This window comes from Sardina pilchardus, chromosome 22 (genome assembly GCF_963854185.1).
Source record: "Sardina pilchardus chromosome 22, fSarPil1.1, whole genome shotgun sequence".
Lineage (NCBI taxonomy): Eukaryota > Metazoa > Chordata > Actinopteri > Clupeiformes > Clupeidae > Sardina > Sardina pilchardus.
This window is the reverse complement of record NC_085015.1, coordinates 21,868,921-21,889,987: the sequence shown is the minus strand read 5'-3', so window position 1 is coordinate 21,889,987 and position 21,067 is coordinate 21,868,921. Positions and strand designations below refer to the sequence as shown.

At 48.8% G+C, this 21,067-nt stretch overlaps 1 protein-coding gene across 1 annotated transcript in view; it reads right to left on the bottom strand.

Moving 5' to 3' along the window:
* snx29 (sorting nexin 29) overlaps nt 1-21,067 on the bottom strand; it is a 114,151-nt gene that overhangs the window by 67,544 nt on the left and 25,540 nt on the right. Inside the window, exon 14 of the mRNA XM_062525873.1 lies at nt 16,622-16,707. Coding sequence (XP_062381857.1) covers nt 16,622-16,707 — 86 coding nt within the window. The remainder of the gene's footprint in view (nt 1-16,621; nt 16,708-21,067) is intronic.

The following is a 21,067-nucleotide window of genomic DNA, read 5'->3' as shown; positions in this document are numbered from 1 at the left end:
AACACTCAAACAGACACACATACAAACACACACACACATACATACACAAATCCAAGAAAGTCAACAACGTTGGCAACACACAGGCTACCTACTAAGAAGAAACAGACAATGCATTGCTGGTGGTAGAGAAAAAAATGTGTGTGTCTGAGTGTGTATGTGTGACTGTGTGTGTGGGGGGGGGGGGGGGGGGCATCGCAAACCATAATAATGAAAGCGTCGTGATCACTGCAATCTGGGCTCCATTTCTCCCATGATGCAACATCTGTTTTCCATGCATGACACTCTGGCAGAAAGGCAGCGTATCATTCCATCGGAGAGGCCATCTCTGCAAATTACAGGGACGTGGCCAATTTGACGGTCAGACGTGAAATCGCATACTAAACACGGCGACGTGTCTCTCCGAGAGTGCACACACACACGTGCATGATGGGGCTCAACCCTCGCCTCGCCGCATATAGTCCCTGTCATGGTTCACGTTGAGGAGGATGCGCGCCGAGAGGAGACACCCATGACGGGCAGTGTTTACATGACCCCTCCTTGAGGTGAAAAGAGCATCAAATTACCGCCCCCCACACACACACACACACACACAGACATATAATACTAGTCTCATTATGGCACTTTTCACACCGGATATTGCTTGAAACTGCCGAGCCACTTCAGCGAATCTAATATTGTTTGGCTAAGGAATGCTTAGTCTATTCAACATTATCGTAAACCCAGAGGGAAAAAAAACAAAACAGACAAGACGCTCTTTTATCTAGTCCAGAGCATCTCAAAGGAGTGATGTTTACTTGAGTGATTCGTCTATGCCCATATTTCCAGCAGGAGTAGCAGAGGAGCTTTGAGACCACCTCCTTCTCTTTTGCATGGAGAGACCATAACTGGAAATCACCTGGTCTGCTCTGTCAACATCTTGCGGCAATTGCTTCCTCTGTGGAGATAGAGATTGGATTCTCCGGCTGTACACAGGCAGCTCGGGGGAAAAAAATGGATTTGTGGAATGGAAATATGAAACATATGACAAAGTAATAAATCAAAACATATTTACTTGTGTGAAAAATGCTTTCACTGACACTGCTCATTGCTGCAAAAATAATTGGTAGAAAGCTCCAGCTTTTTTTTTTTTTTTTTTTTGCCCCATTCGCACAAGGAACCAGCCCATTTCTGTAGTTATCAAACCGGCAGGGTTGTGCCAAAAGGCATATTCAAATGGATGCTTAGTGTAACGGGGAGGACTTCAAAACCCTGTCCAGGATCCAAGGGATGAAATCAGGGTCTGGTGAAGCATGCCAATAATCTGTCAGGCTGTGATGCCAATCTCCTGGCCGCCTCACCTGGCTGCCTCTTTACCATAATATAATTACGCCGCCACGAGAAAAAAAAGTGTGTGTGAGAGCGGGAGAGGGCATAGAAAAGCACAGGACAGAAGTGACAGACGAGAAGGAGACAGAGAAGAGAGAGAGAGAGAATGAGACAAAGAAAAAGAGAGGGAGAGCGAGACAAAAACAGAAAGAGAGAGGGCAAATTCCCTTCATCCCGCAGTCATTTCAAAGCAATCAAAAGTGGGGGGGGGGGGGGGGGGAAGCTCTGGGACCCACGTCCTCTTTATCAGAGGTTTGTTTCCATCAAAGAGGGGGCATCTGCAGAGCCATCAAAGCCCCCAGTGTGCAAGAATAGACCTGGAAAATTGAAAGGCATATCAATAAACGGGTAAACACAGATAACGGAGAAATGTCACAGACTCCTGCACTATAGCGGGGAGAAGGGGAGAGAAAGAGGGAGAGAGAGTGAACGCTGGAAAGATAGAGGAAGGGAGACAGAAAGAGGCAGCGAGGAGAGAGAGAAAGAGGGAGAGAAAAAAAGAGAAAGAAAAGAGAGAGACTAACGAGGATGAAGCCGTCATCCCTCATGTCTGGCATTGGCAGCTGAGGAATGGTGCGTCTCCTCGCTTGTTGACAAGGGCGTCGCTGGCAAACATTAACGGGATATCGGAGTGGTGTGTGTGTGTGTGGGGGGGGGGGGGGGGGGGGGATTGCGCTGATGTTTGGAGTGGGGTCAAGGGACACGCTAGCGTAGGGGCGCGCTAGAAATGAGCTGAGGGAACGCAGCGCTAACGGCGGCGTGTGCAAACACGGGAGTAAAGAGGAGAGCACCGGGGCTGGAGCCCCTCCGTCAGCTGGGCAAACAGCACACTGTGGACGGTTCATTGTAGCCGCTCAGTGTGGCTGAGCTGTTGTCCATATCGATGAGACAAACAGTTTTAAAAGGGAACGAAGCATTCTGTAAGAAAGTGTGTGTGTGTGTGTGTGTGTGTGTGTGTGTGTCTGCTTGGATGTCCTCCCAAGGAATCATTTGATTTTCTGATGAACAGAATGTCTGGTGTCACTCCGATTGTGATTTGAACTAGAGGGGTGTTTCAATTCTTGTCTGATTATGTGACCTGACAACTCATCTCACGGGCTACTTGAAGGGCCACTGAGTATCAAGCAGAATAACTTTCATCAAAACAGCACTTTCAATTTCGCCAAGTGGCCTTAAACGCTTCTGCAGCTAAACTTGTTTTTCGATTTTCTCTTCAATTCAGCCAGAGTGCCATCTCTGACTGCTCAAATAAAGTGCAAAAGCCACACTTGTGAGTGGTGCTAGACTGGTGAGTGTGTGTGTCTCTATCTGTATCTGTGTGTCTGTGTGTGTGTGTGTGTGTGTGTGTGTGTGTGTGTGTGTGTGTGTTTGTGTGTGTGTGTGTGTGTGTGTGTGTGTGTGCACACGTGTACATGTGATTCAGTGAGCCTCTTCACTGCAGTTGTAAACTTGCTGTATTCTTCTTCTCTCCATTTGTTTCTCTGCTCCAGGCAACAAACACTAAACAATCCAGTTAAAGAAGAAACATTTGACTTCGGTAAAAAGGGCATTTTTGCCCAAAGACTTGAATCTCTGCATAAAACAATTTAACATGATTGTCTCCCAGAAAACAAGCATTGCAAGACAAAAGAGAGAAATTGAACAAACTCGTAGAAAAAAAAAAAAAAAAAAACTTTCCTTCACCAAGGCTAAGCCCAACCACATAATTAATATCCGCATAATCTTTTTATGGCTCACTGCATGTATGCATAATGAACTAAGGCAAATGGCTAAAGCAATCTTTTTTTTCTGACAACACAGTTCTGAATTGGCGCCTCTTGTTTGTATAAACACAGTCATACAGTTATATATTAGAATGCAAGGCCCTGCGTATACAAACACACACACACACATACACACAGGGCTGTTCATACTTAAAAATCAAACTGCATACTTCATTCGGCAGCTGTTTTGTATTGGGTCGTTTACTGTGAAGCACCATTAGAATAATAAGTCTGACGCTGTGTGTGTGTGTGTGTGTGTGTGTGTGTGTGTGTGTGTGTGTCTGTGTCTGTGTGTGTCTGTTTATGTTTGCCAGAGAGCGAAAAAAGAAATCCTCGTTATTCTCATAATGATCAAAGCAATTATTAAAAAACTGACCCAAAAATGTCTCAGTAGGGGGAAAAAAACACACTGCAACGCTGACAACACTGTTGGTACTGATGTAGATTCATCTACATATGTACACACAAGCACAAGCATATACGCCACACACACACAAAATCACTCACTCAAGCCACATAGCTCACACTGCTCCTTCTATGGATTGTGTAAGCGGACTATGTTGACCCAGTCCTACTGACCTACATTGAAAAATAAAGGGGGCGATACACACCCTACCATTTCACAGCACCCAGCAACCTGCCCGGCTCACACTCTTAAGGTATACATGTAGTTTTTCATCTAAAGGGCACACAGGCGTAGATCCCCAGAACTGTACTGCTTCACGCTAAACCACCGCCTTCCCAGCGTGCCTTGCGCCGTCTAAAAGCAGGCATGAGTGAAAAACGAGTCTCGTCTGAGAAACGGTCCTGTCTGTTGTGATCAGAAGATGGGGAGGGAAACTACTTTATCATCAGACAGTCACCCCAATCCCGTAACACCCCCCCGCCCCCACCACCCACCAGTGCACCCCTGCCCCCCCTCCCTTCTTCCTTTCACAGCTGATATAATTGACTGCCATTTCAAAAAGTCAATCTAATTGCTTCTTGCGTTATTGTGTTAATAGTCCTGACGGCGTTTGAAAAGGCGAACTGTCCCTCCCCAGGAGGACGGCGCGCGCCCACAGACGATTAATTCGCCTCCCCGTGATAATTAAGCGTCGGGCGGGCAGATAAACTCCGCAATGACTAACGACAAACGCTAAAGTGGGTCAAATCAATTATTTCAACATCAAGAGTAGAGGGAGGGAGGGCAGGGACGGAAGGAAGGAAGGGAGGGATGGAGGGAGGGAAGGTGGGGAGAGAGAAGGGAACGAGGGAACAGAGTATGGGGAAAATGAGGGACAGGGTAAAAAAAAAACATAAAAACGGAGAGAGACATAAGACCAGAGGCGCGGTGCTTAACTGCAACTCAAGTAAGTCTCGAGCAGAGGAGGGGCGGGCAGGAAGCACACAGAGGGCTTAATGGATGATAAGCATGGATGACTGTTGGTGGAGAGAGTCTCTCAGGTCCTTCCAGACCATGATGATGATGATGATGATGATGGTGGTGATGATGATGAGGGCAATGATGAAAAGGGGTTTGAAAAGTAGAAAGTGTAGATGGTAAGGGGGGAGGGTGGAGGATGAGGAGGAGGAGGAGGAAGAGTGGGCTGAGGGTGGAGGCAGCGCAGGACTAATCTGACACTTGGCGTCGACTCCTGAGCCGGGCGAGAAGAAAAAGGAGCTCGGTCACGGGCGGCTGCCTCCGACAGGGGTAATGGCGCCGTCCACACAATGATTCAATTAAGATTGTGTCTATGGGGAGACTGATGCGAGGAGAGGGGGGAGCGCGGCGGGGCGAAGCAGAGAGCGAGGCAGAGCTCCATCATCATCTCGTCTCGTGGAGGAGGAACAAGTGCAAGTTCGCCGCGTGCAAAAAAAACGCTACGGTCTGATTTGTACAATGGGGCTACGACACGCGAAAGGTGTTAGCTCGTTTGCGCGCGGAGGTGGAGAAAACCTTTGTTCTCACTTTTGGCAGAGCTCTCATGCCTGAAGTACTACTTACGAAGTGTTGAATAAAAAAGGCCAAGCCAGAATTGTATAACTTATTATCACTGGGGCAGGAAAGCGTGCAGCACACTACACCACACGTGGGGGTGTCAGACAGGCTGAATAAGATTAATCAGACTTGGTGTCAACATCATAGATCTTTTGATCTCTTTGGACACAATATGTGTATATTGAAATTAAGACAAATATACAGTACAAAGACAAAGACAAAAAACATTACAGGACAGACTAGATTACTCATAGTATATCCATCCAGCGTAGAACATGTTTACAACTCAATTCCGCAGGGTTAACCCATCGTGAATAACAGGATGTCATTTTTTTCTTGTCAAACTCTGAAAGCAAAACTTGCTCGTGGCACAGATGCAGCCTGTTTTAGTTGCGCGTGGCGTTCAAAGGAGAAACTTAAAGCGGACTCAAAAGCTAGGCGCAGTGCAAATTTATTTGATCAGAGTATTTATGACTTCCTTTGCATTTGATGGGAGTCTAACGTGACCAATTTGAATTCGAAGGCCGGGGCGCTTCTTTAACAGAGGGGGCTTGTGAAGCGGGGGGAGGCTACGCACATATTAAGTATTGATGTCTCCATCTGTTTGCCGACGAGGCGAGGCGCCCAGCATGAAACACAAGAGAGGAAAGGAGCCGGGTGTCTTTGGAGTGCCCGTCTGCGAGTCAGCAACCCCCCCACCGCCGCCGCCACCCGTCCGTCCAGCTGGACCCCAGCTAGCGCCCGCCTCCCCCGCCCCCCCCCCCCTCATCTTTTTTCACCGAGTCGATAAGAAAAGCCTTTCATTTCATATCAAGTGAAATGTGCTCCGTCCCTGATAGAGAATTAAAAAAGCGGGGGACAGAAGAGGAAGAACGGAGAAAGAGAGACAAGCCAGAGAGAGAGAGAGAGAGAGAGCAAGGGGAGGAAAAAAGAGGAAGAAATCACTGTCACTGCATTCCATTAGCAAGTGTAATTTAGACATTTCCTATTTTGGGGGTTTGAGGAGAGGAAGAGAGAGAGAGAGAGAGAGAGAGTGTGTGTGTTCGAGCGAGAGAGAGCAAGAGAGTGAGTGACGGGGAGAGGGAGACGAGACGAGATGAGACGCAATATTCTCAGGCCGGTGGAGGGCACTACGATGACTATCTGCGCTCCATTACGGCCCCCAACCACCGCCGGAAAAACGCCGGCCTTTTAGCTTGGCCTCCGCCGCCGCCAGCGCCAGCGCCATCCGTCCGGCGACACGCTTGACTTTTTCTCCGGGAAAAAGGCAGGGCCGGCGATGATGAGTCCCGGCGGAGAGGCAGCCAGCTCAGGGCCCAACCAGCCCTATTAGCGCTCCGGCACTGAGTTAGCGAGCGCTAGGGGCAGGTAATGACCTGTAAACACATTTGAGGGAGAAAATGGCATTTAGGCTTCGGCGTGCCGTTGGGATGGGGCTAGAAGATGGATGGCGGGTATGGATGGCGGCGCAGGCTTTTGGTCAGCCTCATCCTTTATGATTAGCCATTTTGTGGTCATGGTTTGGAGACTTAAGCCTCTCAACTTGTAATGGAGAACCAAACACAAGCTATTGAATGCAGAAGGGAGGAATCTTGTTTTCTTTTGGCAGGCTAAGGGACCTCTTACGAGGAGGTTAGGCTATAGTTGCTGTGATGACGCACTAGCTGTGTCTGCATCCATTTTAATTCACAGGTTACATCCATATTGTGGTCATGGTTTGGAGACGTAAGCCTCTCAACTTGTAATGGAGAACCAAACACAAGCTATTGAATGCGGAAGGGAGGAATCATGTTTTCTTTTTTGGCTGGCTAAGCGACCTCTTACGAGGAGGTTAGGCTATAGTTGCTGTGACGACGCACTGGCTGTGTCTGCATCCATTTTAATTCACAGGTTACATCATCTCAAATTGATGAATATGATCATGATGGTTATGATGAAATCTTGTTGCTCTGCATACGAGCTGCAAATACTAATTGGAGTCTAGGGGCATTTTGGTGAGACTGTCTGCAGTCTGGTGGTCTGTGACGTGAGAGGCTGTGCTTCCAAGGGTCCCTATGCAAAAGAATCTGCATATTGTTGAGGAGTTTGACTCCAGCAACACAGCACTTACAAATGGACAAGAATGTGTCACATTAATGGTTCCATTTTTAAAGCATTGTGCTATTTATCAAGGTTAGATTAAGTAAGAATGTGTTTTTTTACTGTGGAACAAGCGTAGAATTAAAGAAAGTGGTTTGCATTTTGGCAAGAAGATATGAATTTGCACAGCCAAGGCAGGATACTCGAAAATGGTATTTCCCTTGCCATTTCGTTTGAAACGATTCCGTTCGATAACAAGACACCTTCCACTTCCACTTGACGCCTCCTGTTCTTCCATTTAAATTCACGGTTTTATCAAGGTTCATCTCCCCCCAATTAAGAAACATTTGGTCCCCTCCTTAGTCATTAGCCACGCTTGAGCAGAATGACACAGACCACTAACTTTCTATGGCTTCTTGAGAGGATTTAATTGAAAGCCCACAATTCAAATGAGTAACCATTAAAATTTGGTCCACAGTAAGGGAACCACATGCAATGTCAGAGATAAACTTTTTACCGTTTTTTTGTGTTTTGTCTCCCCACATAAAAGGCAGGATCGCTAGGTGAGCACTCTTAGTGAAGATGTTTTTAAAATAGATAGCTTTGCTAATGCGTCTTGGTACCATTCATCGTCAAGTCCTAATGAAAGCACTGGCCTTCCAGTTGGACTGCAAGGTTATCAAAAAGTGCAGCGAGAAATGTCTTTCCAAGCAATTTAACACAAAATATTTAATCCCCCCCAAGACGCCCCCCACTCCCCAAGGCCCATTACAGCTGATCTACATTACAATAATCCGCGAATAAGGCCTCAAACTTCTCATCAATGTGTAAAGATATTGCCCACAGAGGCTTGGCATTAAGGGCACACGATTGCTGTCTGGACTGATAGCCAACGCTGCGGTCCGTCATTGCATTCATAGCACACAGCAGGATGAAACACGGTGTTCTCATTTAAAAAGCACATATTTATTCAAGAGTTAACGGACAGATTACTAACAGAGCAAGGAAATTGTTGCTATGGCTTATTCTTTTTAATTTTTTTGTGCAACGCGGTCATGCTAATTGAACAGTCTAGTCAAACTACAGCGTTTTTGTTTGATCTCTCTTACAACTAGTGTTGACCATTCTTGTTAGTATTAAATTAAGATGTCGCACGAAAGGCTTCAGTTTAATCCTATGTTCAACGAAGCAAAGATGAGCAACATCATCATCGATGTAACATCAACCTAAAGAACAAGTTGCTTCTATTCAAAAGGAAAATATCTACCCCACCTGCAGCCAGGGCATTGGCAGGCCTGTTAACCCCTTACTACTGTAGCTAAGCCAGGGTCTGCTCAAGAGAGTCTCCACCTCACCACTGTGACCTGAGGCCTATTGTGTATGCACCGCACATTGAAGGAGGCATGGACTCCCACCTTGTTAGGTGCCAGGTTAAGGTTAAACCTCTGCAACTCTACAACTAGTGCTGCTAGGAGGGCGCTCTTACCTTCATTAGCCTAGTCATGTACAGTAGGATACACTGCCATCTATTGGGTTTGCACCCACAACTGGTGATGCAAGCAAGAAAGGAGGCTGCTCACCCCCCCGACGTAAACACTTCTCAAGGTTGCAAAAAGGACGTCCTGCTGTAAAGGAATTAAGGATGTATTCTCCACACAGTAGATGCATGTAAACATACATAAACACATCATATATCCCCTTGCATATCTAATTTAATCAGGTGGGCACCTAATTAGAATTCCGACGGAACTGCCATTAGACATGAACTCACTGCTGACAAAGTGTTTACATAATTACTGATTGGGATGAGGGTGGCTTCAATCAATGTTCGTCCTCCAAGAGTCACCTCGCACAAGCAGTCCTGCTGAAGCGCAGCATTACCATAATCCTCCGTGTGAGCAACACAACATGCCAATGTAAGAAGTGTGTGTGTCTGTGTGTGTGTGTGTGTGTCTGTGTGTGTGTGTCGGTGTGTGTGTGTGTGTGTCTGTTTGTGTGTGTCGGTGTGCGTGTATCTTTTTGTTCAGGAACAAAGAGAATATATGTTTTTTTTTTGTGTTGAGGAACAGGAGCCGAGCGATGGCTCTAGTTGAATGGCGTGGCGTTGTAATGATGGACACCGAGTGGCAGCGGTTGCGGTGCTCCGTCTCCCTCGGCGACCGAGATAAGTCGAGAGTGAGGAGAGTGTTTGGCTGGTGTCAACAGCTGCGCTGAATTTATGCCGCATGTCATATTCATGAGTCTGAAGGAACAAAGGGAGGCGAAAAAACAAAACAAATCCGTCCGAACGCATCGCCGCCGTTTCTTCTCTGACAAGGATGAGGAGTCCTTCTCATCTTGATTAACTAAATACCCTCCTCCTTTTTTTCTCTTCTCTTCTTGCTCATTCGCTCTGTCTCTCTCTGTCTCTGTCTCTCTCTCTCTCTGTCTCTCTCTCCATCAAAGGCACCAACAATCACGCAATCTCAGAAGGGACGTGCTGCTCGGATCTTGACAGCATCGCCGGGTCAAAGGGTCACGAACCAAAATAAAATATGCATGAAACAAGTTCAAGGAAATCTACGCTCGCTATTAATTAGTAAAGGTCATTTGATGGTGGATAAAGGAAGTGGTCGGTAATATGGAGCGGAGGGAGTGTGGCATTAGGACACGGATTTAGCCGTGTGATTTATATAAGCATCTTATTTACATAACCTACATAAGAACAAAGTTTTTCTGCAAACTCAAGCATTTAGCAAAGAAAACAGTTCACATTAAAGCCATGGAAAAACTGGGATGTTGGTGACACAAACCATTCTCCCATAAAAACCCCATTTTTAAATGGTAAGGCGGTAATGAGTTATCCTATAAGGGCTTTCTGATCTTCACTAGAGTCCAGGGATTAATCGGCAGTTGAAAGCTTCCGCAGTTTCTTCAAGACAAACTGGGATATATTACAGGAAGCCATTTCATCACGCAGACAGAACATTTCTTTTAACAAGAGCAAATCTTCTCTAATCCACGTCCTAACACTTTCTATCAAACCCTGGAATGAAGCCATGCAAGTGAGACGCTTAATTAAAAATCTAATTCAACACATCGAACCATGACAAACTTTGTTTATTTTAGAAGAGACCTTAATTTAAAGCAACGCAAAGCCATTTTGTCAAAGTCAAAAGCTCCAGGCTGCCAAATAAATACGTTACACATACGTTGCAGCCTTGTTAGCGGGCCAATGTACAATAGTGATCTAATATTGCAGCCCCTTAAAACAGACGTAGAGAAACTCATTAGATAGATGAACGACTGACACTTCTCCCTTGTGAATCTCATTAAGGGAACCGTACACTGTGTGGACCAAAAAACAGCCAAACGTTTCTCCTACGGCCATCACAGCTGGAGTCTCTGAAATACAACGATGTGAGGAGCGGCTTTGTGACGAGTGCTTGAAGCTCTACGCTACAGCTCTTCTTTAGCTCCTCTCTCGTCGCCCACATGTGGTAGTCGTGAACTCTGTTCACGTTCCGTCGAAGGCATAAAGAAAGGATGAGGGCACAGAGGGGGATGGAAAAAGACAGAGAAACCAGCCGAGATGTTCAATAAGCCCCCCCCCCCCCCCCTGCTCCCCCGCCATCACCACCCGACCCAACCATCAATAGTGGGCACTCAACAGGGTGCTGGAATAACCCTGGAATCATCCAATCCACTTAGGCGCTCACACATCCCTATGGAGGGACGGAGGGTGGGCGGCTCCCGCAGCGTGAGCAGTGTTATGTGTCCTTATGCAAGTTCACCAAATTAAAAGAGGCTCAAGATCAGATATGGCCCTCCGGCGGCAGGCAACTTTTATTAAGCTTTAACTCACAAACACACACACACACACACACACACAGACGTCACACATCACAATCACTCACACACACACTCACACACACACACACACACACACACACGGTAGATGAAAGCCATGTGTGTTTATAGAACTCGGCAATATTGCCATCCCACAACAAATGAACAAGCTTAACACCACAGATTTAGTCACGGATAAATAAACAAGCATTAGGAGAGGCGATAAGGGTTGTGTGTGGGGGGGGGGGGGACTGTCATGAGCATTATCTCAAGCCTTAAGTAACCGAGCGGCCCGACGGCTTAGGGAGATCAGCATCGGCAGGCCGTGCCCCGCGGCCGCCTCTCTGGCTCTGAGCAGTCCAGCTGATTTGGTAATTGGGCCGCGTCACGCCTTGATCGTGGCCGCCGTCACCGCTGGTCGGATCAGAGCGCCCGCCGCCGCCACCGCGCGCGAGCCAAGCACCTGTGAAGTCGATAAGGCACGTGCAGCGGGCAGGACCACTGGCGAGGGATTTCTGTACTTCATTTCATTATCTTCCCTTTTGAGGACGTGCCACTGTGTGTGTGTGTGTCTGTGTGTGTGTGTGTGTGTGTGTGTGTCTCTCTGTGTGTGTGTGTGTGCCTCTCTCTCTGTATGTGTCTCTGTGTGCATGAGTGTGTCTCTGAGTGAGCGTGTCTCTGTGAGCGTGTGTCTATGTGTGTGTGAGTCTCTGTGTGTGTATGCGTGCGTGTGTGTGTCTCGCTGTGTGTGTGTGTGTGAGAGAGAGAGAGAGAGAGAGTGAAGGACGGGGATTTGGATCTCCTTTGATTAGCGCAGAGGCCGGCGCGCGGGCCCCCGTCGTGATGCCCGGCCACATGTGGAGCGTTTTCCCAAGGTGCTTTGCTGCGGCACGGCAGGCGCACGCCGAGGCTTAATCTGAGCGCCTTCAGGTGACGGCAGGTAGCAAGCACGTACAGCTGTTACCTTGATTGTTCTCTCTCTCCACCTCCCCTCTCCACTCCCAACTCTCTGCCCCACTGTTCTCACTGTGTGTAGGCCTTGTCCTCACTCACACTCTCACTCCCTACACTATTTCATCCAGTGGGATGAGGCAAGGGAAGAACTTTGGGTATAAAACACGCATCCACCCAAGCTGATCGATTGTCTAACTCTTTAATCTAATGCCAGAAGCTCCTTTGAAGCAAACAACGTAGTGTTTAATTTACTGGCTTCAAACTTATCTTGATACGATACTGATTTATATGACGTGGAATGGAGAATGGAGTATCTGACATTGCCGATTTTCAGACATACGGGGTAACCTCCCCTTAGTGCTAAATTGGTACCCAGGGCGTTGACACTTGACAAAAAGTAGAATTCTTTGATCATGTTACTCTAAATATGTAATTTCACTAGACTTTTAAATACAATCACTAAACCACTAAATCAGCCCCACACACCAACTCTGCACTGGTCCTGCCACCAACAATAACAATCCTAACCCCTAAAAAAGAAAATAAAACACCATTAATCAGCCTTGACATCGCCCATAACAGTGGGCCGACATAATCCCCTTTATTTCTGCGCCCTCCTGGCTTCTCATCGTTAGAGTGCCTCTGCGGTTGCCCACCGACTTCCGAGGAGACCGGAGGCGTAATAACAGGTGGTGGAATCACCTCGCGGCGTCTTGCATCAGCGCCAAGGCGGTGCGGCACAGGTGGCTCCGGGTGCTGTCGCCCAGCGAAAGGCTTTAAGAGTTTCCGAGAATCGCACACGCAAGTCCGCGCCACGTCAGCGCCACTCATCCTGGGGGGTTGTGTGAGAGCCCACACTTGAAGTGTATTATTAGCCTGAACGGGGGGGGTTAGAAAAACACTGGCTCTTAAAAGGTTTCACACTATGTGGCGGGGAGGCTTTTTCTCTTTCGAGCTTGACATTCTGCGCTTCGCGCTCTCCGTTAAAAAACAAGGCCTGGAGACGAGAGTTGCGCGTGACGGGCGAGAGTCCCTGTTGGTCTTGGGAGCATGTGGAGATGGCAGGTCGTGGAAAATGACAGCGTGGATGAGAGAGGTGCCAGCGGGCAGCGCCAGGGCCGACCACCTTCATTAGCTCCCACACCTCTGCCTCCTCACCAAAACAGGTACGCCCCCCCCGCTGTGTCCACCTGCCGGCCCGTCCGTCCGTCTTGGCTCAGCGGTCCGGGGGCAGTGAGTGACGGCGCCTCGGCCAGGACGCGAGGGGAGGGATATGAGGGGCCGCTGTTTAACCCGCGGGGCTTGATTAAAATGTTCATTAACACCGCTCGTTAACAGGTGAGCTGACGGGCGGCGCCCCCCGATCCTGGCCGTCTGGCCTTTTCCGAGGCTCCCTGCCACCTCCCATCACACCCGCACACACACACACACACATATACACACACACACACACGGCTGTTTAATAAAGGTCCTGCCGGTGTCCCCAACAGTGGGGGAGTGTTCCCAATTCCAAAACGGAAACATAATAACCGGATTTGCCCAGGCGTTATTGACCGTGTGTGCGTGAGCAGTCAAGTCGATTCCCCCCGCTAGAAGCTGGCCAAAACAAGATGGCTGCCTCTAACCGTGCCCAGCGGGGACAGGTAAATATGATCTAATTCGCAATGAATTTGCGACGTGATATTATTACCGGTCTCCGCACACCAGCCCCCACAACCCCAGCTATCCTCAGCCCTGATGAAAAATGCTCCTCACTGACTCATTAAGTAGAACTGTCAGCGGAGAGGCGAAAGCCCATTGCGTGTTTATTCATACTTAACTTCCAGCGTAATCTATTTCCCCGCTCGGCGATTCATTCGGCCCTGTCCGCGGGATTTATAAATGGACACACTACATCATGTAGAGCCGGAGGAATGCCGCAGTGAATCCATCACAGGTCAAAATGCGGTGGGGGGGAAATCTCGTTTGGGGAAGGCGCACGGGGCCAGCGATGAGCTAGCCAACAAACACTCATCGGCAAACCGGAGAGAGACGGGGTGTTGATGCTTTAGCGGGGCGCATTAGCTGTCTCCGCGGAGTGCGGGGGTCCAATCTCGAAGACGAATCCCCGAGCGCTTTGTCTTCCCCTGACCCAAATCCCTCAGGGGGGGTGCAGGGGAGACGTGGGAGCCGACAGCAGAGCCAGGGGCTCGGCTGGAGCGCACAAAAATCGACGGAGCAGTTAGCCGTCCTTGTCGGTCTACCTGACCCCTCTTGTTTCGGGCCGCCTCATCATGGCGGGAGATTACTCGAGATGTGGGTGTGCGCGTGGTCGGGGGCACGGCCGACGGTCGGGCGCGGAGGCTTAGCAATGCAAACGAAGCAGAGCGGGCCAACGCAGAAGAGTCTTTTCACGACACTTGACTGTGCTACTCACAGAGCAGACAGGCGCCTCGAATCAGCCTCAGATCAGCCCAATTCTTCGGAGAAGTTGAGTGTCGTCATAGAAAAAAAATATGAGATAATGCAATGTATGTCTTCAAAAGGTGGCAATGCAATGTGATCAGCGAGCTCTTCCACAGGACTTGAGGGAAGGAGGAGGGGGCAGTAATGTGTGTGTGTGTGTGTGTGTGTGTGTGTGTGTGTCGGAGTGGGGAGGATTGTGTTTGCTTCTGCGTCAATTTTCACATGCTTCCCTTCATCTCCACAATCTTCAGCTGCGAGTCGACATCAAAGCGGTGAATAGTAAGGCAGCCCTGTTAGCAACCAAGATGGGAGGGAGACGGAATGGGTGGTGCGAGGGGGACTAGAGAGGGAGTGAGAGAGAGAGAGAGAGAGAGAGGGAGAGAGAGAGAGAGGGAGGGAGAGAGGGAGGGAGGGAAGGAGAGAGGGGGAGAAAAGAAAAAACCTTTTCTGTTCACATGCAAAAAAGGCGTCCATCTTCCCGTCCTTTGGCAGAATAGAAAACAGGCAGCGCAGAGCTGTAAAACGATGAGGCAAATTGGGCGAGCCGCTCCGAGAGAGAGAGAGAGCGAGAGCGAGAGAGAGGGCAGCCGGTCCTTCACTGGCCACCCCCCAGCGCTGGGCAATATCCACGGCAGCTTTATGGGCCACTTAAACTCTGTGTTGCCCAGATTCTGCCCATGAGATACACACCATGATCAAAGCGCTTCAGATCCAGCATATTACGCTATACCAAGATGCTGAAAGATGATTTTTTTCAATCTAATTTTAGGAAAACTGCCATAGTATAAAGAACACGCGACCATATGCATAAAATCTCACTGATAAAAAGCTTACTTCTACAGGGAATCAAAGAGCTCTGCTATCTAGCCGACGAGTTCAAACACAACTCAAGATGAACCAGTGTCCGTGTGAATTGGGTGTGATTCTATGCATATAAACTATTCATTAAAACATGTGTTGAAATGCAGGAGGGGGGCGCACGCGCGCACACACACACACACACACACACACACACATACACAGATCCGTTTTATGAAAATGTGCTGGATAGGTGCACATGCCTCATCAGATCACGCGGGATCAGGAAGGGGCATCCTGAGAGAGAGAGAGAGTCTATGAGAGGAAGCCAGTCCCCAGTGCACCACACGGTTCACAATGGCCACATTTCTGCTCTCCGGTCAGTGCGAGCGAGGGGCTATCCACGTGTCAGCCGGGGCCGAGAGCCTCGGGCTTTAAGCCGCGGGAAAATAAATCGATTTGCATTTCCGCTATCAGGCCGTTTGGCCCTGCAGCAGTGCCCTAAAACGCTCCCGAAATACACCATGTAGGTGAAAACCTATCCGCCGTTGCAGCCGGGGCGGTCGGGCGAAATGGCTTCTTTGGTATGCCTGTCACCTCCCTTACTCTGCTGGGGCACTTTGAATGCACACAAAGAGAATGGCTGAACAGCGAATTCAAAAGGGGCCTGGCATATCATGATTACAATTTTAAAATGAGGGGAGGGGGGGGGGGGGGGGGAAGAAGACATTTCAAAGAAAGGCCAGAGCAGCTGCAGAGAGAAAGACATCGGCCAGGGCCCTCGGCTGGCGAGACACTTGCAAAGTGTTGTACCGTCGCGAGATACAAATGCCCCCACGGACGTACATTCGTGAAAAAGAACATTTTTTAATCGAGATTTAAGGTGATTATTCTTGTCGCCCTCCCGCCCCCCCCCCCTTTTTCGTTCCCCTGCGCCAGAGGCGTCAGTGAAGACGAAGCCTCGGGGGGACTGGCGCTGCCGCGGTGCTGATAACTACCTTTTTTTCCTGTCCCTCCTAATGTAATTAGCGCTTATTCTCTGGCTGAAATCTGCCATGTTAACTTTGTTTGCCTTTGATAGAAACCGCCTTATCTGAATACCCTTTGCACAGCGTGCTGCCATCCTCGGGCGAGCTAACTTTTATTAAAACGCGCCAAGGAGAAGCTAATGAGTGAGCGAGCGCAGCCCTCCGAACAGGGGGGGCTAATGAATCATTTCCAGGCCGAAATTCGGCTGCCGGTAGGTGAAACAATCAAGTGTGTGGATCCGCAGCAGGGAAAAACAAGCCACGCTGGAGCTCAAATCTACTGGACCTCAGTGACCAGGAACAGTCAGCGCTGAGGCCGCTAGCATGCTAAGGCAACGCTACAGTGTCTCGACAGTGGACTCGAGTGGTGGGTGTCTTACCGTCGTTGCCTTGGTTACCCTCCCTCTTCAGCATTTGGACCGCCCCCACATACTTCTTCAGCTGGACCTTGAGGACCTCGTTCTCCCTGCAAGACAACGAAGAAGAGGCGGACTCCAGTCAAGACCAGGGGCAGGCGAGAGGCAGAGCAGTCAGAAACACAGTCAGGAGACGGTCGAGAACACTTTTTTTTTTGCAAAAACAACAAGTTGAGGAATATGCAACTTTTGCAACAGACAAATACCTCCTGTTGTGGTTCAGTCATCAGTTATGCAAACTAAACCACATTCGGAGTGAAATTCCTCTAGCTTGTCTGAGATTTTTTTTCCACTGAGCTGATTAAATTAAAATGGAAGAAACTTTGCATGTTAAAGAGAATACTTCATCCTCAAGAAAACTTCATCCTCAACATTATTCAATACTAAAGGCAGTCTTTACATATATTCAGACTATTTAAAATGTGGGTACAATCACTTCCTTGTGGTGATTATAAAAACAAGTTAAAACACACAAAAAAACAAGTTGCTCCAACAGATCATGACTAATATATGAAGTCCCAACAGTATGAACAAACCAGAAAGCTCACTGCAACATAAAATGGACCTCACTAGAAACTGGACTTTTGTGTTTAGTTGCCGTAGCAACGAATGACCACCAGCACAGGGCAGGCAAAGTCTTAAAATGGCTGCTTGAGTTGTTCTGCAGTGTAAGTAGGAAAAATAACCTCCTCTTTTCAGAGATATCAGGTGTCACTGCCATACCTCATATAAAGCTGCGAGTCAACGTGTACAAACTTTTAGAAGTATCCAAAGCGGATTTCAACCGACAAACTGAGGTAACTCAGAATCAGATATTTCCCCACTGGATCGGAACTTATTCAGATCAATCTCTGCCACCAGTGACTGCTCCTAATGCGACTTCCTGCTATGCAATAACTAGATGTGCTTCCTTGAGTAATAAACGACCACAGGTACGACACAATCTCAGGCTCGGAAGGTGTGACGCAAATGCATAAAATCCTCCAGCAGAACTCAATTTAGCCGGAGACAGGGGCACTCTGGAGACCCATAAAGACCCAGTACTGACTTTGCTAGCACAGCCTAACAGGCCCTCTCTGCAGCATAAAAAACAAATTCAATTCTAGGCTTTTGTTTCTCCCTTTCCCTTCCCCTGTCTCGCTCCCTCCCACACACAAACACATAGATAACGTTTTTATCACTGCTTATTGAGACAAGAGACTGGAGGGGAATGTGCACTCATGCATGTCTGTGTCTGTATGCATGCGTGTGTGTGTGTGTGTGTGTGTGTGTGTGTGTGTGTGTGTGTGTGTGTGTGTGTGTGTGTGTGTGTGTGTGTGTGTGTGTGTGTGTGTGCATATGTGTGTGTAAGTGTGTGCATATGTGTGTGTAAGTGTCACACTCACAGAAGTGTGTGCCTGATTATGGCTGCTTGGGTGAGGGAAGGTACCGGAACAAGAGAGGAGCAAAATCTATCAACATTGAGCCGCAATGCCACCTTGGTGAAAAACGCGTTACCATCTTCATTCGCGCCGGAGAGCTTTTGTACCCTGCTTATCACCTTCATGTTCTTCCCAAGCACAATGGATGAGAGCAGGGGGGGGGGGGGGGGGGGCACTTCCTACAGCTTCTGGAACTTTCTCAAAAGGCCGATCCTCCATCATCCTCCTCCTCAGCCCCGGCGCTCGGCGCAATCCCATCCAGATTTAATTAAAGCTAATAAATGCCCCGATCTTAGGGCGGCGAGATGGTGGTGGAGGAAGGCTCAGCACAGCTCAGCTCTAAAACTCTCATCACTAACCACTCGTTTTGTCCCTTCCGGGCACCCTTAGCGCTCACTTTAGCCTGCATTACTCAGGGCTTTTCCTCTCTCTCCTTTTTTTTTGTTTTGTTTTTTTTTTATACCCTCCGAATTAGCATCCCACACAAGGCTAGGGCTGAGGGTGTCGGACATAAACATCTCTCCGAAGGCGCGGCGGGTTAAGATGTCAGCTGTGAGGTAAACAGCCCTGAAGCGAGGATTCTCTTCCCACTAATGAGCGCCAACACAGGCAGGCGGCAGCCTCAGCCGTGCACCATGAACCCGCAGTTGTTGTGTTTTTTTCTTTTTCCCCTTCCTTCACCTTCTCCCTTTTTTGTGGGGTAATTAGATACGTTTCACTCAGCGATTTCCCTGACGTGGAAAAGCCCCGGAATGACAATGCCGGGATCAGGGAGGAGGGGAGGAGGGGAGGAGGGGAGGAGGGGAGGGTGGTGTTGGGGTGGGGTGGGGTGCTTTCTTTTTGCTTAATCAAAGGAGCGGAAGCCCAGTTTTCTGGTTCACGTTCACAGGGGTCTTCAGCATAAAAGGGCTCGTCATGTTCTGCCTTGAACATAAAATACTCGAGTCGAGAAGTGTCACGGGTCGCAGGATGCTGTTCTGCAACTCTCTCTCTCTCTCTCTCTCTCACACACACACACACACACACACACACACACACACACACACACACACACACACACACAAAAGAATATTTTTACACATCAATCCACAAGACTAGGTGGGCAGCAAGTGAGTAATCAGAATCAAGTCATTCGGCTGTAATTCTGATATATACGCTGTGTGCCTTTTCACCGTACTGTATTCACAAAAGTGTGTTCGGTCGAGGTCTGCCTTGATTCATTTTTTCCTGCATGCATGTGAGGTGGAACTGATTTGATCGGCCATCATCAATTCCAATCAAATCAAGCCCATGTACACTCCATCTGTTCTCAATTTCCACCGTGCACGCCAACACCTCGCCCAAACCTCATCACGTCAAGATTGATGGGCAAAGATTTGCTTCTGTTTCGGAAAAGAAGACGCGTACGAGGTTAGCTTGCCGCTCACTCTCACTGGTGAAGGAGCAATCACAAGACGCACTCCTGAGCGCGGCACCTCAGGCATGGCACAGTCGTCATCACAACAGGGGACGTTCCCACTGCTAAAAAGCACTATAGATAAATGGATTCCACCACCGTTAAGCCCATTAGCGGAATTGGATGACGACGAAGGTATCAAACGAAGATTGCATGACTCCCTCTGTCTCCGTCTCCTCCTCTCCTGGAACCTGAGAGGCCTGAGAGAGAGAGAGAGCAGGTGGACAGAAGGAGACGATGGCGGAGGGGCGAGGAGGTGAGGTGCGTCTTACGGACGCCTCCACCACAACCTTCTGGGAAGCCTGGGAATGCTAACACCAGCTCAGCTAACCGCGAGCTAAGGGTGTAATAAGGCTCGGGTGGGGAAGGTGACTGGGAACTGTGTGTGTGTGTGTGTGCAAATTAGACACATGTCCCGGTGGCCTGGGGCGCGTTCGGCAGCACGCAGGGGAGTGCTGGGAGCCACGTGCTGGTCTAATGAGTATGCATGGCGGCCCGGGTTGCCAGAGCATGGTAGGATCCCCCTCTGGTCCGCCTCGGGGCATGAGCAGCCGGTTAAAATGTCAAGCGTGCAGCATAATGGAGGGCCAGCCATGGCGGAGAGGGAGAGAGGGACCCCCCCCCCCACCCGCTAAATTGCGCGAATGTGAAGCATCAGCAATACCGCAGCCGCGCCGCCTCTGCTGACCGGGCTTGGGGTCAAGCGAGTGCCGGCGCAGGCAACACGTGAGGTCATCGTTGTAAAAGCAACTCAAAAAAGGAAGACATGGTGACCCAAGCCATGTATGCGCCAAGAACATAGAAACTCTATTCACTTGCTTGTTTGAATGTATTTCATTTATTTGTTTATTTTAGAAAAAAGCTTGTCCACTCTGACTGCTGTGAGACTATTGACCCAGAGGGCTCGTAGCTTCCATACGTCTCAATTTATGGCAGAGGGGTTGACAGTTGGTTGTTCTCCTCCCTTTTCGCTTGCAGCCTCTGGCATTACGAGGTCTACTAAATCAGCACGCTTGCCAAAGCTAAACTGACGCAACCAGCGAGACCAATATGGCCCAGGCAGCTGACAGTCAGTGTGGTCTCCCAGTAACCGTCCCATCCTTTGGCCTGCTGCCGCGGCTAAAGATGACCCTCTTTCTCTAGGCTCTCCTGTGCCTCGGCCGTCTGTTCCCCTCAACAGGTAGCCCACCACGCTGGGCTTAATGAATCTGCTCGTTCCCACACACACACACACACACACACACACACACACACACAAGTACAGTACATACACAAGCAAGGGCACTGTGTGGGAAGAACGCTGTACAACAAATCAGATATGCCAAGGACAGGGTGAGTAGAGGCAGCACTATTGCATATTCTTAACCTGCACATAGTTTTTCTCATGCTTCTACAGGCTATACAAGTGTGCCACGTCAGTTTTACCAGCTTCAAGCGAAACGCGTTTGAAATAATTAATACAATACCACTTGTTTGTAAAAGAATGTAAATTCAAGCAAGCCAAGAGACTCGGGAATGAGCAAAAATGGACAG